Raw genomic sequence first — 16,368 nt, 5'->3', positions numbered from 1 at the left:
GAGGAGCAGAAACGAAAAATAGAAAAAGCTCAACCAAAGACTCTACGCCAGGAAGCTACCGAGACCGTAGCACAAGCGTAGCTTCTTCGGTAATAGAAAAAAAAAAAAAACAATCCGTTCAGTGATCGAGAGCAGCGCGCGGTGCCTCTAAAGCTCATTCTTGAAACTGACTAACTCATTGTACTGTTAAGCGGCTGGGGATGATAATTCAATTTCCTCCGTTGTTCCAACCGCTTATGATACTTGCAAACCCGATATTAATGAAAAGGTTCGATAGACCGGGCTCGGTATTTTGTTTGAGTTACGCTTTTCCGTGAATCTAACCGTAATGCATCGGACCCATGGAGAGAATGGTATCGTGAATTATGACGCACGTATGGCAAAAATAAGAGCAGCCGGACAAGAGAGAGAAAGGTCAAGCTTACCTAGTGGCAGATGCTGTCTGGCCGGACGTTAAGTCTTGCCCATCAACCGACCGCTATCACTTAGGCAGCCGGTGTCGGTGGACGGATGCTTGATTGATTTAACCATCGAGGATTGATGAACTGAGGCTCGTTCCGATAAGAAGGTAACCATATAATAGACCATTACTATCCTGCTCACATCATTCCGGTCATGTAAAGTCGATAAATCATGTTGCTTTCGCGGTAAGGTTCGGAGCGCCATTTGGGCAGTTGGCATTGAAAATAGGGTGAGATCACTACAGCAATCGCTTCGTAACCGCTTCTGAACTATTCATCCTTTTGGGTAGAATTTCGTTTCGTTTCGTTTATGTTTTAAAGTTGTTTATTATAAAAAGCCTTTGGCAATAGACGGGTCAATAACTTTCCAAGTCCATCCATGCGAAACTTGTTGGAATCATCCCCTTCGAGATACGCTTGAAGCGTGAAACGAACTGCAACTCTTGTTTTGTGAATACTAATGTTGCCAAATTCGGTTTGGTGGGACATACCGTTGACAGCGTTTGTCAATCGATCGACCGAAGGATTGTCTTGAACGCGTACAATATTGCTGTTCGAATTGAATAATGTCGCAGTTGAACTTCTACACGCTCCGGTAAACCGCTCCGGATGCCACACGATGGATCAAGAGACCGGCTGACAGTTGGTGGGTGATTCCCAGAACGAAGGTTCTCGTTCGGTACGGGATACGAGCGGATGAAATTTTATTTCCCAAATGCTTCGACATTCCTGTCATTTGCAGGAGTTTCCCCTAGTGATCCCTGCTCGTGTGGTGGAATGATACGTGCTCGTGCATCCGGGTGATGTAAAGTATGGTTTTGACTTGTTCCCAGCCACTGCGTCGTATTATATTGCGAAATCGTTTTATTCGTACGATTTTTAATTCGAAAATTATCAGAACTGCTGCTCCCCCTTCCATCGAGCAAAAAAATGGCTTCGTTGGCGCGACTGTTATCAGGTGAAAGCGTATAACAAAATTCAAATTGGCATGTCTCTAGGCATATTTATAGTGTATTTATCATATAAAATTCCGTTTCGGGGCAAATAACAGCCCCCATTAATGCAGAAATAGCGTTATGCGATTGAATCCAATCAACTGAGCAGCAAAATGCATGAAACGCGATGCCAAAAATTATGCATTTTCGACGCGGCTATCAGCCGCAATCAGGCAAGCCGAGCTTCCAATTTATGCACAAAATTGCGGAACGCTCGCGCCATCTCGCTAGCACATGTAGTAGTGTATGGTTTGCAAATTATCCAAAACCAATGCCCAGGATGCCCCCATAGTCCGCAAACAAATCAGTTGGAATGCTTTGCGGCCAAAATTTCTCCTACATCGTGCACTTCACGGTCCATGGCTTAGTGGCTCTGTAACACAAATCGGAGCCTTAGGCGGAAATGTTATATTCGTTTTAAAAATAATAATATTCTCCATGCTCCAGTAAACCATAGTTTACTGCTTGTACCATTTTCGTAAATAGGCCTACTATAATGTTAAAGCGATTGGTTACGTATAACAAAACAGAAAAGAAAACAAAACATGAAATACCATGCGCCTCCATTGATGCTGGTAGCATCCGAAATAATGAGGTAAAAAGCACAATGCATAATCGTAAACATAATAATGAGCTTCATCAATATTTGTGAACGGAGAAAAGATTGAGAATAATTACCTTCCTCAACAGGGGTTTTGGTTTGAGTTCAAAACAACATAAAAAGATTTTTTTTCTTTCTTCATGCTCCAAAGTTGCACAAAATTTGTTCGTGTTTTGTAAGAGTTGAGTAGTGTAACAGCAACAAAAGTAGTGCTGATAACTGACAGTAAATAGTGGAAAGGAACGGTTGCGACCTACGCTCGGGACGATCCTGGTGGACCGGACGAAGGGCGTTACATCCAACACAACATTCAAAACACATTCTGACCAACGCGGCCGCTCCTAGCCATGCAAATGATTGTTCATATTTGTGGGTCAAGCTTGTCTGATTTATGATGGGAAGCATAGCACAGAAAACAACAACAAGTCAGCGAAAACCCCACGGAGAAGCTGCACCATTACGTGACACGGGAAAACCCCCCGAGGGTATTCACGTTTTCCCCTGGCACTACGATGCCGCAACAAAAACGGCAGTCCTTTATTCACATTTCCTAGCAATTCATCCCCCCCGGCCGTTGTACGTTGGCTGAGTGCCAGCTAGCGATGCCACCGAGAGCTTTGTTTCGAAGTGGCCAGTGGTGTGTAACATGGATAGTTTCTGGGAAATGCATCTACCTTACTTCATCTAAGCTAAGTGGTGGATGCTTGAATACGCCCAGATTTCGCGAATACGACACTCACGCACTTGAAATCTGGAACGATTTACACGCTAAAGCAAACCTGATGTCTATCCAATTACTGAGGCGTGTTGATTTGTTTTTGTTGTCCCCCCCCCCCCCCCCCCATCACATCAAACAAACATGTTAAATCCCGAGTGTTTTAACGAAATCTGTTTTAACAAGCTTCCTCATCAATTGTGAATGAATTGAATCATGACCATGAATGCCGAAACAGTCCGAAGGATGGAACAAACCGGCGTGATGAGCATGTAAATGGATTTCTTTTCCTTCTTTTCATGTTGTACCTTAAGGTACCATGTTTGTGGCCCATCACTTTAGATGTTCATTTTATTATGCCCGCTCCCACTGTGTCTATTCAGCAAAGACCCCAAGAGTTTGAAGAAAGTTGAAAAGCAATGATGCTTGAAAGGGCCGGTACCGCGCCCTGCTCCCGATGTGGCACTTGTTCGTACATAACATTTGGACGAAATCTTGTTACAACCGGCACAGCTTCGTCGCTACGTCCGGCTACATGGCTAATGCCACGGACAATGGGTAAAACCAGATCACCAAGCATAAATCGGATTACAGCAGTTTCGGAGACGGAGAAGAAAGAACTCGAGCCATCGATCGTGTTTGTTGGTTTGACAGGCTAGGCCTATCTCTTTGTTTATTTTTTTTTTTATTTTGTGAAAGTTCAAGCGAATCACGCTAACCCCACGGTCCGATTTAACGTACCAGTTGGGACAAACCAATCAACACTGGCAACCAGCGTAACCACCCGGTAACAGCCAGAGAGATCCACGCTGAGGAGCAAATTTCGTTCTCAATTTTATCACAGTTCAAAAAGCGCCGATCGGTAGATAGCAGCTTCGCGATGCGGCGCAGAAAGATGGCCGAATCTGGCTTACACTTGTATCGGGCACTGTTGAACACGCATTTCTCGTATGCGTACCGGGCACTGGAAATGCCAGAAAGGCCGAATCAGCCTCGCTAGTCATCGGGTAGTTGCCTCCCCGTGGCGAATACTCACCAGCAGAAGTGCATGTACTGCAGGTTGAACGATTGTTGTGCCGCTTTCGAGACTTCTTCCTTCAGAATGGAAAGAAAGCTTTTGGAGCATTCGTCCAGATCCTGGTGGACGAGCCGGAAGCAACCCTTGTGCCAGAGGAATTCTGTGGAACGCACGCGGTGCTCATTAGCCAGGGATTTTCCGGATTAGAGTATCGGATCGGTATCGGTTCGCTTACCCTGCTGAAACGTTCGATCCTGACACAGGAACTCGTACAACCGCTTGGCACCGTACACTTCGTTGTCGATGAGCGTTCGCTCCTTGGTTTCCACGCAAACATCCAGATACCGCTGCACACACTCCATGCCCCGGTTGAACAATCTGAAGGAGAGAAGTAGCAAAAGGTTGAACCGGCACGTTAATGAGTCTATTGGGGTCGATACCGGATTGCCCGGATTGTGGTGTCGGTCTGTTGCTTTGTTGGGCGCTACTAATGGACGTACAAACACCGGCCGCTGATTTGCTCGATGGTTTCGGGGATCTGGACGCTATAGAGCAGCTCGACCGCTATGTTGGGTGTGGAGTTGTGAAAACAGCTGTCCAGCATCTGTGCAATCTGCCCGCAGACGGGTTCTGGGAAGGGATCGACCGGGGCGGTGCCAGGTTCTACGGAGTAAAAGAAGAAAACAAACAAACCTACAACACTCTGAAAGCATGGCGTTCGAATGGCGTTGGCGTCGCGATGGTCGTGTCATCGCGCTTCGTATGGAAAGAAATTTCGGGAAACCTGAACGCGGATGGTGCGCGGAAGAATGAATGGACCACTAATCGAGGTGCCATTTGTGGAAAAAATGTTGAACAAAAAAGGATAGACAGATGGCAAAAGTTTCATATTTGTCATTCGAAGCAACTCGAACGATGTCGTGGAGCTTCGTTTAGCACTAAGGGAGCAACCGATAGATGTCCTTGATATGAGATGAATGAGATGCTAAAAGGCATTTTGGTATGCTGTATGTATGGATACTAGTAAGTTTAAACTACCAGTTCATATATGTTAAAACCTCCGCAAGTAAAACATTTGCCACAGAATAATTCCTTAAATGGAATCGTTTATGTAGTTTTGATAGTAATAAAAAATTCATAAAACTAACAGCTGCATAAGAACGAAGATAATTTTAAAACGCAAATATTGTTAAATAACTCAACTACGCATGTTGAACGCAAAAAGGGCCCGAAAAAATAAATTTTATCTGTTCGTGATTCGCGAATTAAAACGCCGGTACAAAACAATATCTACTTTCATTCAAGATATTGCATAATTTATGAAAATTCTATCATACATAAGCAACATTGCTCACGTTACAAGGAACTCCGTCCCAGGCGTTATGCCGCACATAACCGAATTTAGAAAATGATTATTTAACATAATTACTTTAGAGATTTTTTTGCTCGAGCTTTCCCGCACATGGATAAAAAGGATAAGAAACCTCCATCGAATATAGAGGGATATAGGGCATCATAAAGTAAGATCTGCTGTTTCGTTTCGTAAATGGATCGCTTAAGCTCACCAGAACGCTACACCCTCACCACGTCAAAGGGCTCGGTACTGCTACTGTGTCAAGCTGTGCCATGATGATTACGTTTTCCCGTAGCTATGGTTCTTAAAGCAATTGCCATTTGTCCGTAGGGCTTCCTTTCTTGAGTAAGCGTAGGTAATCGTTTCCCATGCTATTTGTCGGTTTGTTGTTTTGTGCCGTAACCCCCGTAGGCATGGGCATGGGTTTGATTTAATATGTTTCCATCCCAATGGCGCCCCCCAAAAATCGCAACTCGTGGCACAACCGCGTTCCAGATTGAACCTTACCGAAAGACCTAGAAACGAAGAAGACCTATGGCCTTCCTAGGCGACTAGCTGACACAGAAGCTGAACGTGATGGAATGTGTGCAGCCGGACTGTGTCGCCTCTTTGCGATAAGCCTCCGTATCCCGAAGCAACTAGCAAATAAAGAGTAAAAGAAATAAAACATTCGTTCCACCGTTGGGATCCGTTACAACCATCGTCTGGAGGCGCTGATAGTGGATTGAAGAGTAGGAGGGAAAACTACGACTGATACGAGTTGGTAGGTTTGGTAGCTTCGCGTGTAAGGATTTTTTTTTCTCCGAAACGGACATCCGCTGCCTCGAGCCCAACCGTAGGGTCATTTGTTTAGGATTATCCATGCCTCTTTACAATAGCCTTGAATCGGTACGTTTACTGTAACCTACAGAGAGGGTATTATATTTCCTTCAGTACTTCAACGTATACCCATCATCTTTACAGCGTTCAGACGATTCCACGAAGATTTCAGTGTGGTCAGTATATTGGCGTACCAGCAATGGAAAGTGGTAGCTGGAATCTCAAGCAAGCTAACGAACTAAATGGAACTTCATCAGTCAACTGTGCACACAATAGGCAACTCAAATGTACAGATGAACCGAGGAAAGGAAATGCTCGGGGGCAAATCAAGGAAAATTCTTTCGAATCTGCTCCCAAAACCATGACAAACGACCGTAACTCCCACTCTCTGGCCCAAAGCACAATAGCGGTATTTTCTTTTGTTTTGGAGCTTAAAACAAGACCTGCGGGCTCTATACACGCCCTCTCACAATGCAGGGGATGAAACCTGCCCATTTGTGGGACCTGTGGCCTACCCGAGGTATTGTAACGCATAAAATGGCGGCATTAATGTTAGCAAAAAAAATGGCACAAATAGACAGTTGCAAACCGTAATGTTCGCAAGCCTCTTCGAAACAGTGGATGTATTCCATTTTGCCAAGTAATCGCACCGTCAGGTTCTACTGCACTACCTTCCCGGATCCTCATCGTTCTCAACGAGAACGCCCTTTAACGTTATTGGCCCGAATTTGTGTTCTATTACTCGTTCCAAGCGGACAACGACTCCCCAGCATCGTTTGTCATCGCATCGGGGAGGGGGATGACATTTTTCATTTTGACAGGACCGAAAGATTGAAGCTCGATTAAATTATCGGCAGTTACGGATGAAGCACAATCTCATCCATCTAGCCCAATCCGTGTGACAAGGGAGAATATTGTTTTTTCCACGTCGGCACTTCCCGCCACTCACAGGCCAACCCTAGGCTGGGGCCCTGGACTATGACTACGTCCCGTTAGCACTTACCACAGCGCACCGAAGAAAACACGAGCGAAAACAGCACTACTCGCACTTTGCTAATACCATTCATGTCGCGTTTCGTGGTGGCCGGCGAACAACGGTGCGTGGGAGCTACTCAGAAGCTTCTCAGGAGTGGAAGATACAGCAGCAGGAGCTGGAAACCCGATTCAATTAGGCTCGGGTTGTACCGGGGCGCTCGGAGTTGTTTGTTTTGCTCCCGCGTGAACAATTTGGTCGACTTAATAGTATCAAAGGACGCCGCACAGGTGGCCACACTTTCGCTTGCAATCAAATTTCAAATCACTCCACCTTACGGTCCCATCGCATCGTCACCACGGTACGGCACGTAACGGACGACCGGCGATCTAGTTGTTTGCTTTGCCCTCGGCTCCTTGTCTGGCTGCGTGGTATCGAAAGTAAAAACGAACCGTTACCGAAAGCTGCACGCGTTGCACTAGAAAACCATCACACACTACGGTCACTACAGGTTTAAGGCAACTGTGGCAAGGCTTGTGACTGACTGGTTGGCTGACTGACTTCGGATGAACGAAGTCCGTGCTTCGCCAAGGATGCTGCTGTCGCGTCGGCACTCAGTATCTCACGATTGTTCCGTGCATATTGTTCAGCATTCCCGTGGTGGCTGGAAGAAGGAATTGAGTGCAGCGCGCAACGGAAGCGCGGTTTCTTTTTAAACAATAAAATAAAATTCAAAAGGAGAATTTCACTCTTTTTTGCGATGATCATGTAAGGAAAGCGGTTACGATTCTCATATAAAGAATGGCAGTCTGGGTATAATATCTGGCCTATTCGTTTGATTGGCTTTCCGAATTAAGGTCACAAACCGGTCAGTCGCCACGGCTTGGACGGTGTGACCTTCGCATTATCTCTTAAATCAGATCAGTTAGTAAAAGAACCACCTTCTATAGAGCTTCCCCTGAAAAGGGTCCGGATGTCGTCGACGTCGCCGTCGTCAGTATTTCCATCACGTGCGCTGACCGTCCGGAGAAGGGACTGATCTCAGTATCCGGCTGGCACGTGGATTCAAATGAGTAGCTTTGTGAGCTTTACCATGTGTATGTTAGTGTGGCAAGCAAAAGTTTTCAAGGTGTTCAGGGACCTTCAGGTTATCCGGAGTCACCACGGGACGGTAAGCCACATCCACGTACTTTTGGATTTTCGATGGGTCACCGCGACTGCCCGGGATCTGGCATGCGGATAGAGGGTGAGACACAGTTTGAGCCCCAGACCTACCGGAGTTTAATTAAAATATTATTTTTCTCACCTACAGCGTGACGGGACGCCGCCGGTGTGTAGCAAATATGATTTAATTAATTCTAGCCCCTCTAGGTATGGGATAATGCTTTTGGTTTTTCCAACCTGTTTTTTTTTTAATATACACGCTCTATCTTTTTTCGTGAGGGGAAAATCCAATTAATCCCTTTGAAAAAATCCATTAGCATGTTTACGGACCTCTTTGGATAAGCTTACCATGACTGTAAAGCTGTTGGATGTTTTCGAACGGTTAGACGCACCTCTAACAGTTTTACGATTGAGCGCTTCCAATAACTTGGCACACATTATCGACTCCTGTTATGTGTAGATAGAAGTGGGAGCGATAGCTTCAACGCTGAAAGTTCAATGCGCTACTGAACCCTCCAAGGAATTTCAGGATCTAGGAAAACATGGTAAAATAAACTCCGGGTCGGGACGTCCCGTTTGAAGAGAAGGCTGCCTAAATAAACATTTGATTTCCGATGTGGAACACGTGTCGATCGAACCTTAGTGCAAATATTTATACTTTTTTTTTCAACGCGATACGTATAGTATACTTAAACGATAGCTAAACGATTTGCTCCGCTGAAATCAATATTCGTTTGATACACCCCTCCGTGATCTGGATGAATTGAGGTCAATCATTTGCGTGTATTTGGTTTACGTGTCGCTACCGGGAATACTCAACTACTTATGTTTATCAGTGCTCTGCCCAATCCGATAAGCACAACGGATTCGCAACAAATCGCGGAACACTTCTTCTTATCAAAAAAAGTATTAGAAACAAATAGGTAAAAACATAAGAAATTCTCAGCCTAAACTGCACGACCAGCAACCACATAATGCCTCAACTCTGCACCAGGTTAGTGAGTACCATGGCTATCATGGCTCTCATGGCTCTATTTTTATTGACAACGCAAAACACTTCAGAAAAGCTTAATTACAGCTGACACCTTATCCACCTTGTCTAGCCACTCCGATGGCACTATCAATCTTGACGCAATTTGACGAGGCCAGGACACTAGGCGCCTCCACTCGTCCTTATTAAGGACGACGTCGAGGAATGACTTTGGACAGGAAAAATTGGGTGAAGTAGGAACTGTCCATGCCGATTGTGTCACAGGCGATTGCTGGCGATTGTGCTAATAATCCAATTGTTCGTCATTCGTTCTAACTACTTCCGGCTGTTGTTGCGATTCAAAGACCATTTCTCCTGCACAGGTGTCCATGGTCACTCTAACTGATCACGTTTTCTCTTTTTCGCAGAATCTCGCCCTGGCACGTGTACCATCGTTATTAAGTTGTTGATTACGGAACGGTTGCTTTTCATCACCTGGAGTAGGGTAATGGAATGGTGGTTGCGATGAAAGTGCTGAAGTTTACGCATCGCTGTCTTCAACAGTTTATTATATGAGATTTATTTATTTTCCAATTGGATCGGCTGGCTGTAATGAAAACCACATAATTATGTAAATCAAAATCCCTGATCAAGAAACGGCCGTTGTCGGTTTAATTCAATTTCCCTGGAGAGTACTTTGAGCTAATCAAAAGGGATCTAGGGTGTATCTAGGTCGTGAAAGAATCATAATACGAGCATCAATCCTCATCATCAAGAGTGCATTTAGCTAATGTAATCCGATTTGCTTTAATCGTCAACTTTAAGGCTGCTACAATCCGCGAGTGTTTGTTAAGTATTTCAGGCTACACAGTGCTGAACAACGTTGACATCAAGCAAATTAGCTCTAATCAGTTAGCATTAACATTAGATGTACGTTTTCATTCGCTTCTTATTTTTGTCTGGTATTTTCACACGGATATAGCGTCAACTTTATATTGAACAGAGTATTTGAAAAATGGGACCTTGGGAGAGTCAATGAGGCAGAACATTTCCACACACCTATGGATTACATTTCGTTTTGGCAGAAAAAAAAAAACTCTGACGATGTAATGGGATACATATTCCCAGAATGACGGCAATCGGAAGTGGATTCCAAAATAGAATCCGATTATATTTCTGTTCCTCTTCTATTGATTTTCCTCGAAATCCCAAAATCAATCGTAATCGAATTGCAAATTTAATTAGTTTTTCATCTTCTATATGGAAACCAAATTTTTGCTATTGACGTTGATTTTTCGCGAACCGCGAATCGGTCTTTTGGTTACTGCCAGAGATGGTTTCCATATTGTCAAATATATTCACTAGCTGTTGATCGCCATATAAAAATATTGTATTGCCACAAAAAACGCGTCTACCTAAGAACGCTCCCATTGAGCATAGCTTCTACCGTTGATTTCCGCAATGACAAATCAACATTTGATTTGCATAAAGATAACCAAATTAAACATCTTTTGCCTAACTCCAGTGTATCGGTTTTGATATGCTAGACTTCGAAAGAAGAACTTTGGTAATGTATGGGGCATAAACACAGCATGTCATTCTTCTTGCCATTACCTTCGGTTTGATGGTTGACGAATCGAACCGAAGACCGGAACGGCCCACGTGATCCTGAGTGGAGCCGGAAACTCGTGCTTTCGTGTAACAATCGGGCTCGCCGGTGTCGCCTCGTGGATCCTCGTTTGGCATTATATTAGCCAGCCACTTGTCGCTCGCGTTCATCAGATCGTCATCGTGCGCACTTGTGAACAGTATCAGCGTTACGTCCCATATTTCTATGAAGTGTTCCATTGAACGTGAGAAGATATCGGAATGGCGTGTGTACCGAGACAAACCTGCATATTGTACCGTCGCGCCAAGTGACAGGACCAGTGCCGAGTGTCTCTCCCTCGTGAATCCAGTTGTGTTCTATTTTATGGATTAATTGGTCCGAAATTATACCTAGTACAATTTAATAAGATAACCAAAAACGAACGAAACTTAAAGGAATTCGGTGACAGTATGTGAAACAAAGGTGTTAAAGCGGAACACAAGCAACGTAGCGAGTCAACGCACAGCCGGTTCAATAGCATTTAAAGATGGACATTAAATTCAACGGTTTAGCGTGCTTGTTGTTGGTAGTGTGCGGAAGTAAGTAAGCATCATTTGCCGGGGTGCTATTTGGTTCTTGAAAGCCATTTGCATTAACAATAGTAGAATGGCACCCTGCGTAAGGATGCATCAGGCACGGATTTCTCTGGAAAGCCCGTTATGCCACTCTACTCTTGAGATCGAGAGCTCAACGGCTAATTGTGTGATGAAATATGGAAATCGAGAAAATCGATTTAGAGGACAATAACGTTGTCCTTCTGCATCTTAGATTCATTAATGTGCTTAGCATAGAGTTCACTGAAACGGTGGTGGTGTTTGTTCTCTGATTTTATTATTTCATACCTTTCTATTAGATACCGCAGCTGTCTCCGGTAATTTATGGTACCAGAGCCATGACGATATTTCGAAGAATCAATATTAAATGTATGTAAATGATTCTTAGAATATTTTGAACGATCTGTTTGATTTTGATAAGACATCCAAAGTGCTGCCGCGCCTTTCCAATTACTCGTTTCGGGCAATGTATCCCAATTTCCGTTCTCCGAAGCAGCATCCGGTTGTCGGTTCCAAGAACAACATTACGGTTGGAAGGTCTTAAGTTTTTCGTCCTACCAAACAACGTGCAAGTTAACAAGCATTAGAGTGTAGAACAAGCTTAAGAACAGACCTACCATGAATTCTTGATGGATGAATGACCGCTTGTTCCTTTGCCATTTTTCCTCGCGAACAGTTCATTGCTCGATTACCGATCGTCATGCAATTCCGGCACCAGCGTGCGGGCGCATTTCGCAAATGCTCGACAATTGCTTCAACAACTATACGCCAACCGTTGCGGTCGAAGCACTGCATACGGTCAAGATTCCCGAATCGCTGGAGGAAATCAACAATCGATGCCTGTAATGTGACCGCACATGCCAACATCGTACACTACATACTGATGTCCTCCTTCTTCCGCTAGGCTGTTCCATCGTGGAATGGAATGCGTTCAGGAGTATTTGAAGGTTTGCGTCAACGCACGACAGCGAAAGGTGATCGAGAACGAAGTGTACGGTGCCCAGAAGCTGTACGAGTTCCTGTGCTACGACCGTACATTCCAAAGTGGTAAGTGATTGACATCGGGTTTTAATTAACAAAAAAAAAACCCCCAAAAAAAGAATGAAAATTGAAAGTTCCTTCTGCTCGTACTAATTGATTTTCCATCGGGGCAGAGTTTTTGCGCCACAAAACCTGCTTCCACCTGGTCCACCCGGAGTGGGATCTGTGCTCGAATCAGTTCATGCGCTTGTTGAAGGACGAAATGGCACGAACGACCAAACAGTCAATCGACATGCAGTATGTGCACTTCTGTTGGTAAGTAAAGGAGGTGGGGTTGTCCAATTCCTTGTCATGTTAAATCGCGTTGTCGCATTCCAGTGCCCGGTACGCGTACGAAAGCTGCGTCTACAACAGTGCCCGATACATCTGTAAGCCGGACTCCGCCGTTTTTCTGCGTCGCATTGCCAAGCTCCTGTCCACCGATCGGCACTTTTTGAACTGTGATAAAATCGAAAACGCTCTCTGTTCCGGTGGTACCTGTTCACGCACTTGCTCCATTTTTCCAGCTACTGTTACAATAATTTTTGGAACTAGTTCTATTATATGGAAATTGTTTAGGGGTTAGGTATTGACGTTCGTGATCGCTGGTTTTGTCGGTTGATTGTACACTATGCAGGGATTAGGAATAAATAGTTATAGCATGACTGAGGGCAATAAATGTTTGAAACATGCTTACATTGGTTGCGTAAACTCTTAGTTTCACAATACTTTCAGCTAACCAATGGAATCTTGAAGTAAGCTGTAAGTCAACGTATCACGTAAGTCGAATTTTAGCCTAGTACCGATTATTATTAGATGAGATGTATGGGATATGACATCGCTCCGAGGAAGCCCTGTAATTTACAAATCGAGTCTGAGAATTTTCGAGTGCCGGGAAATTTGCGGCACATTATTAGCGCAAATAGGATGAGCGGCAGCATGCATGTCATGTTCTATTAGCAATTACTGATTCATCAATAACTGAATTTGGACACAGGGATGCAGCGTAGATACCGGTATAACGTCCATCCCAATATGTTTCACGTCAAATCACAAGTAACGAACTGTAACATTACATTTCGTACCTTGTACCACGAGATCGAACTGTGTGTCCAAAAATTTTCTGGGTATGCTACCAAAATAATAATTCAATTTACTCCATTATTTTCAACACACTTTTTTGTCGTAAATTTGAAAAATTTAGATGAAACAGTTAACCATGATGAAATGGAAATAAAACCGAAGGAAAGAATATTACCAGCACAAACATATTTTATCATGAACGTACTATCTGTGATGTCGCAGGAATAGCTGTGTCCTTGCACTGCGTCATATCTTCCGTTCGGATGATTATAACCACTGTAGTCGCAGTGCGTCCACATTAATCCACTTTGTTGCTCCTTTAGTTGCGAGAAGAGAAATTGGATCGCAACAATTTCATCATTTTCATTTTGTACTTTTGTTTGGACGAATCTAGGACGAACGAGCCATTGGGTAGGTACATTCCTTTCCATACCGTTAGCTTACTCGGTTAACAATTTCATCGTAAATTAGGCTAAGGACCGTCTTTGCCCGTAGAAACGTATTACATCTCCATTATTAGGTCGGTGTACCTTTTGACAGGTTAAAGTGGGATTTGCTCGAAGCCTGCTGAGAGATTCCACGGACCCCGATTAAAAGTAGTGGGATTTGCTGCGGACTGGATTAATTCACGAGAGAAATCACCTGAAGACAGTTCGTCACAGTCGCTGACGATGAGGCGTGGAAAAGGTAATGTAAAAATGACATCACTTTGAAAGCCCAGATCAGTCAAGCATGCACGAACCATCGCGTTGGTTCAGTTGAAAATGTCATCCTAAAACTGTTCTTCGCGCGACCAGCCAAAATTTCAAAATGATATTTCACCGAAGGTAGCCGCTTTCCCGCCCTTTACAAAAGAATCGCAGGAGCTGGACCGTGAAAACGAATGCTGATGCAGCTTAATTCCCGCAACGTGATGGTTTAATTGTGGTTAACGAGGGACTTAGTTTACCGTTGGGCAGATATGCGGCGTAGTGCCTGTCGTGCACAGAACCGTGGAAGAATTGTATTTTTGTTGAAAGGGTTTCAAAGAATGTCTTCAGTATTCGATGAACTGAATTTATTCGACTTGCTGAACATAGTTTGCATTTCTACGAGTGAAATGCCGATGGCAAGAAACGAAGGTTAAGCAAAGCAACTAGCCATTCTAGCGAAGGCGACTGGGTATAATTTAATATAAAACCGCTTTTCCGTGGGTGCAGGATCCCGAAAATGCGTGGGTGGGGAGGGGTATTGGTTTGATGATGGTGTTTTTGTTACAGCGCCGATTCCAAGATGTACTAACTATAAATTTGTAGCGCGACAAACAATGCCCTTCATTGAACCGGTATTTATGCTTCACGAACGGATATTTTGTCTGCGGGAGTGCTTGGGAATTTCAGCAGAAGTCTCAGTTCATAGTAGGTAGTAAATGACAGAAATAAAATATTAGGATGTGCTGAAATGTATGCTCTCGCCATAAGACAGCAATGTTCCAAATGTAATGTTGCATAATTTGTTTTTTTGTAAACAAACTATGAGATTAAATAAGGATTTCCAGCAGCACAAAATTGATCTTGTACACCAAAAACGAAGCATTTGGAGAAGCCGTCAATCTTTCAAATGTATAGGTGATCTTTAGTATTATTATAAAAACATTTTGTTAATAAATAAATTTTACAATCAAGGCTACCTTTCCATGGTTTGACATGATTTTGTATTTAATAAAATAGTATACCGCAATCCAAACAGGCGCTTTCCAACAGGATCTCTGTATTTTGGTGTCAAAGCAGCGAACTGAGAAGCCATCCTTTGAGGTAAAGCCATTTTTTCCATTATTTTTTATTCAGTGCTGTAGTATTTGATGGAAAATGGATCTGCTCTAGCTCCACAGAGTACGGAGCATAATTGGCCCGTGTATTGGGGCATTCTGTTTGTGGTTTTGTGGCGTTTAAATTATTTTCGACCGGCAAGTTTTGCTTAATTCGCCGGTGAAATCGAAGCTTACAGCAAACTTGTCAACCTTTCGAGTTCATCGCAATAAGGGTTTTGGTTATGTGTAGATACGCCACCTGCATCCAACGGATGATTGTTCTGAGTGAATGTTAATGGAGTTCTAGAAAAAATATTAAAAAGAGGATCGAGAGAGGATTGAAATAATTATGATACGATTTCATGCTTAAGATGTTTACCTAACATGCGTCGCTGGATTGTGATCGATTTCAGTTATAATCTGTTTCACGTGCACATGACTGAGTGGTGTTGGTGGGTTGCACGAGGTTTCCAGTAGCTTTGCACTAATTCGTGACACAATACTATAGCTCACTGTTCCCGTACGGTCTCGGTTCGGATAGATATCGAGAACGATGGCAATCTCTATCATTTCGACCGCCGCATGCTCGGCCTGCTTCGTGCGGAATTGCAATAAATCCGCCTGAGTGGCTATTCTAGCCATGCAGTGAGTTTCGACGTTGGTCAATCGCATGAGCAGCTGATTCTCGCCAGTCGGAATATGCATGATCGCGAACGGTGTTTCCTTGGTTTCGTTGAGGTGCAGCAGCGTTTCGGGTGTAAGCGCTGGCAGGACAATGAATTCGCCAAGATGGTTGTGCAAACGCCGGTTGTGCTGTTCAAAGAGATAATTCCGACAAAACCACAGCCCGCACTTGACACACTTAAAACCTTTGTAAACGTTGTCGCAGTGGCTTGCCAACATGGTTCTGATGAAATTAACGAGACAACTGATTTGGTGGTCGAGGCATACTAGTTTAAAATGTTGCACAGTCTTCGTTGCCATGGGGAATATTTTCGTGAAGATTTGGGTTGCTTAGATTATTTTAATTGTCCTCATGAATCCTGCTGGGTGATACGCCGCAGCAATAAAAATTTGTTTGAATCTAGTTTTGTTTGATTTGTTTGAACTAGGGCAGATGGGTTTGCGTGATCCTCTCGTCTCGTGGATTCAGTCCTTCCTCACAAGGCGGACCATCCGTGTTAGGACTCCCCCTTCCACCTCT

At 43.9% G+C, this 16,368-nt stretch overlaps 2 protein-coding genes across 2 annotated transcripts; one reads left to right on the top strand and one right to left on the bottom strand.

Moving 5' to 3' along the window:
- Positions 1-3,126: 3,126 nt before the first annotated feature.
- On the bottom strand, positions 3,127-7,425 carry LOC125952463 (uncharacterized). Its single transcript, XM_049681929.1, has 6 exons — positions 6,967-7,425; positions 4,291-4,453; positions 4,026-4,168; positions 3,809-3,950; positions 3,514-3,736; positions 3,127-3,147 (listed from the first exon to the last, which is right to left on the bottom strand). Exons 1-6 carry the CDS (start codon positions 7,028-7,030, stop codon positions 3,127-3,129), a joined length of 756 nt encoding a protein of 251 aa, XP_049537886.1. The 5' UTR covers positions 7,031-7,425.
- A 3,777-nt stretch (positions 7,426-11,202) lies between these two features.
- Positions 11,203-13,051, top strand: LOC125952277 (uncharacterized). The gene is made up of 6 exons (XM_049681656.1): positions 11,203-11,257; positions 11,949-12,114; positions 12,177-12,319; positions 12,427-12,568; positions 12,632-12,786; positions 13,011-13,051. Exons 1-6 carry the CDS (start codon positions 11,206-11,208, stop codon positions 13,049-13,051), a joined length of 699 nt encoding a protein of 232 aa, XP_049537613.1. The 5' UTR covers positions 11,203-11,205.
- Positions 13,052-16,368: the final 3,317 nt, after the last annotated feature.

This window comes from Anopheles darlingi, chromosome 2, assembly GCF_943734745.1.
Source record: "Anopheles darlingi chromosome 2, idAnoDarlMG_H_01, whole genome shotgun sequence".
Classification (NCBI taxonomy): Eukaryota; Metazoa; Arthropoda; class Insecta; order Diptera; family Culicidae; genus Anopheles; species Anopheles darlingi.
The sequence above is the reverse complement of the archived record's forward strand: the minus strand, read 5'-3'. Positions and strand labels throughout refer to the sequence as shown.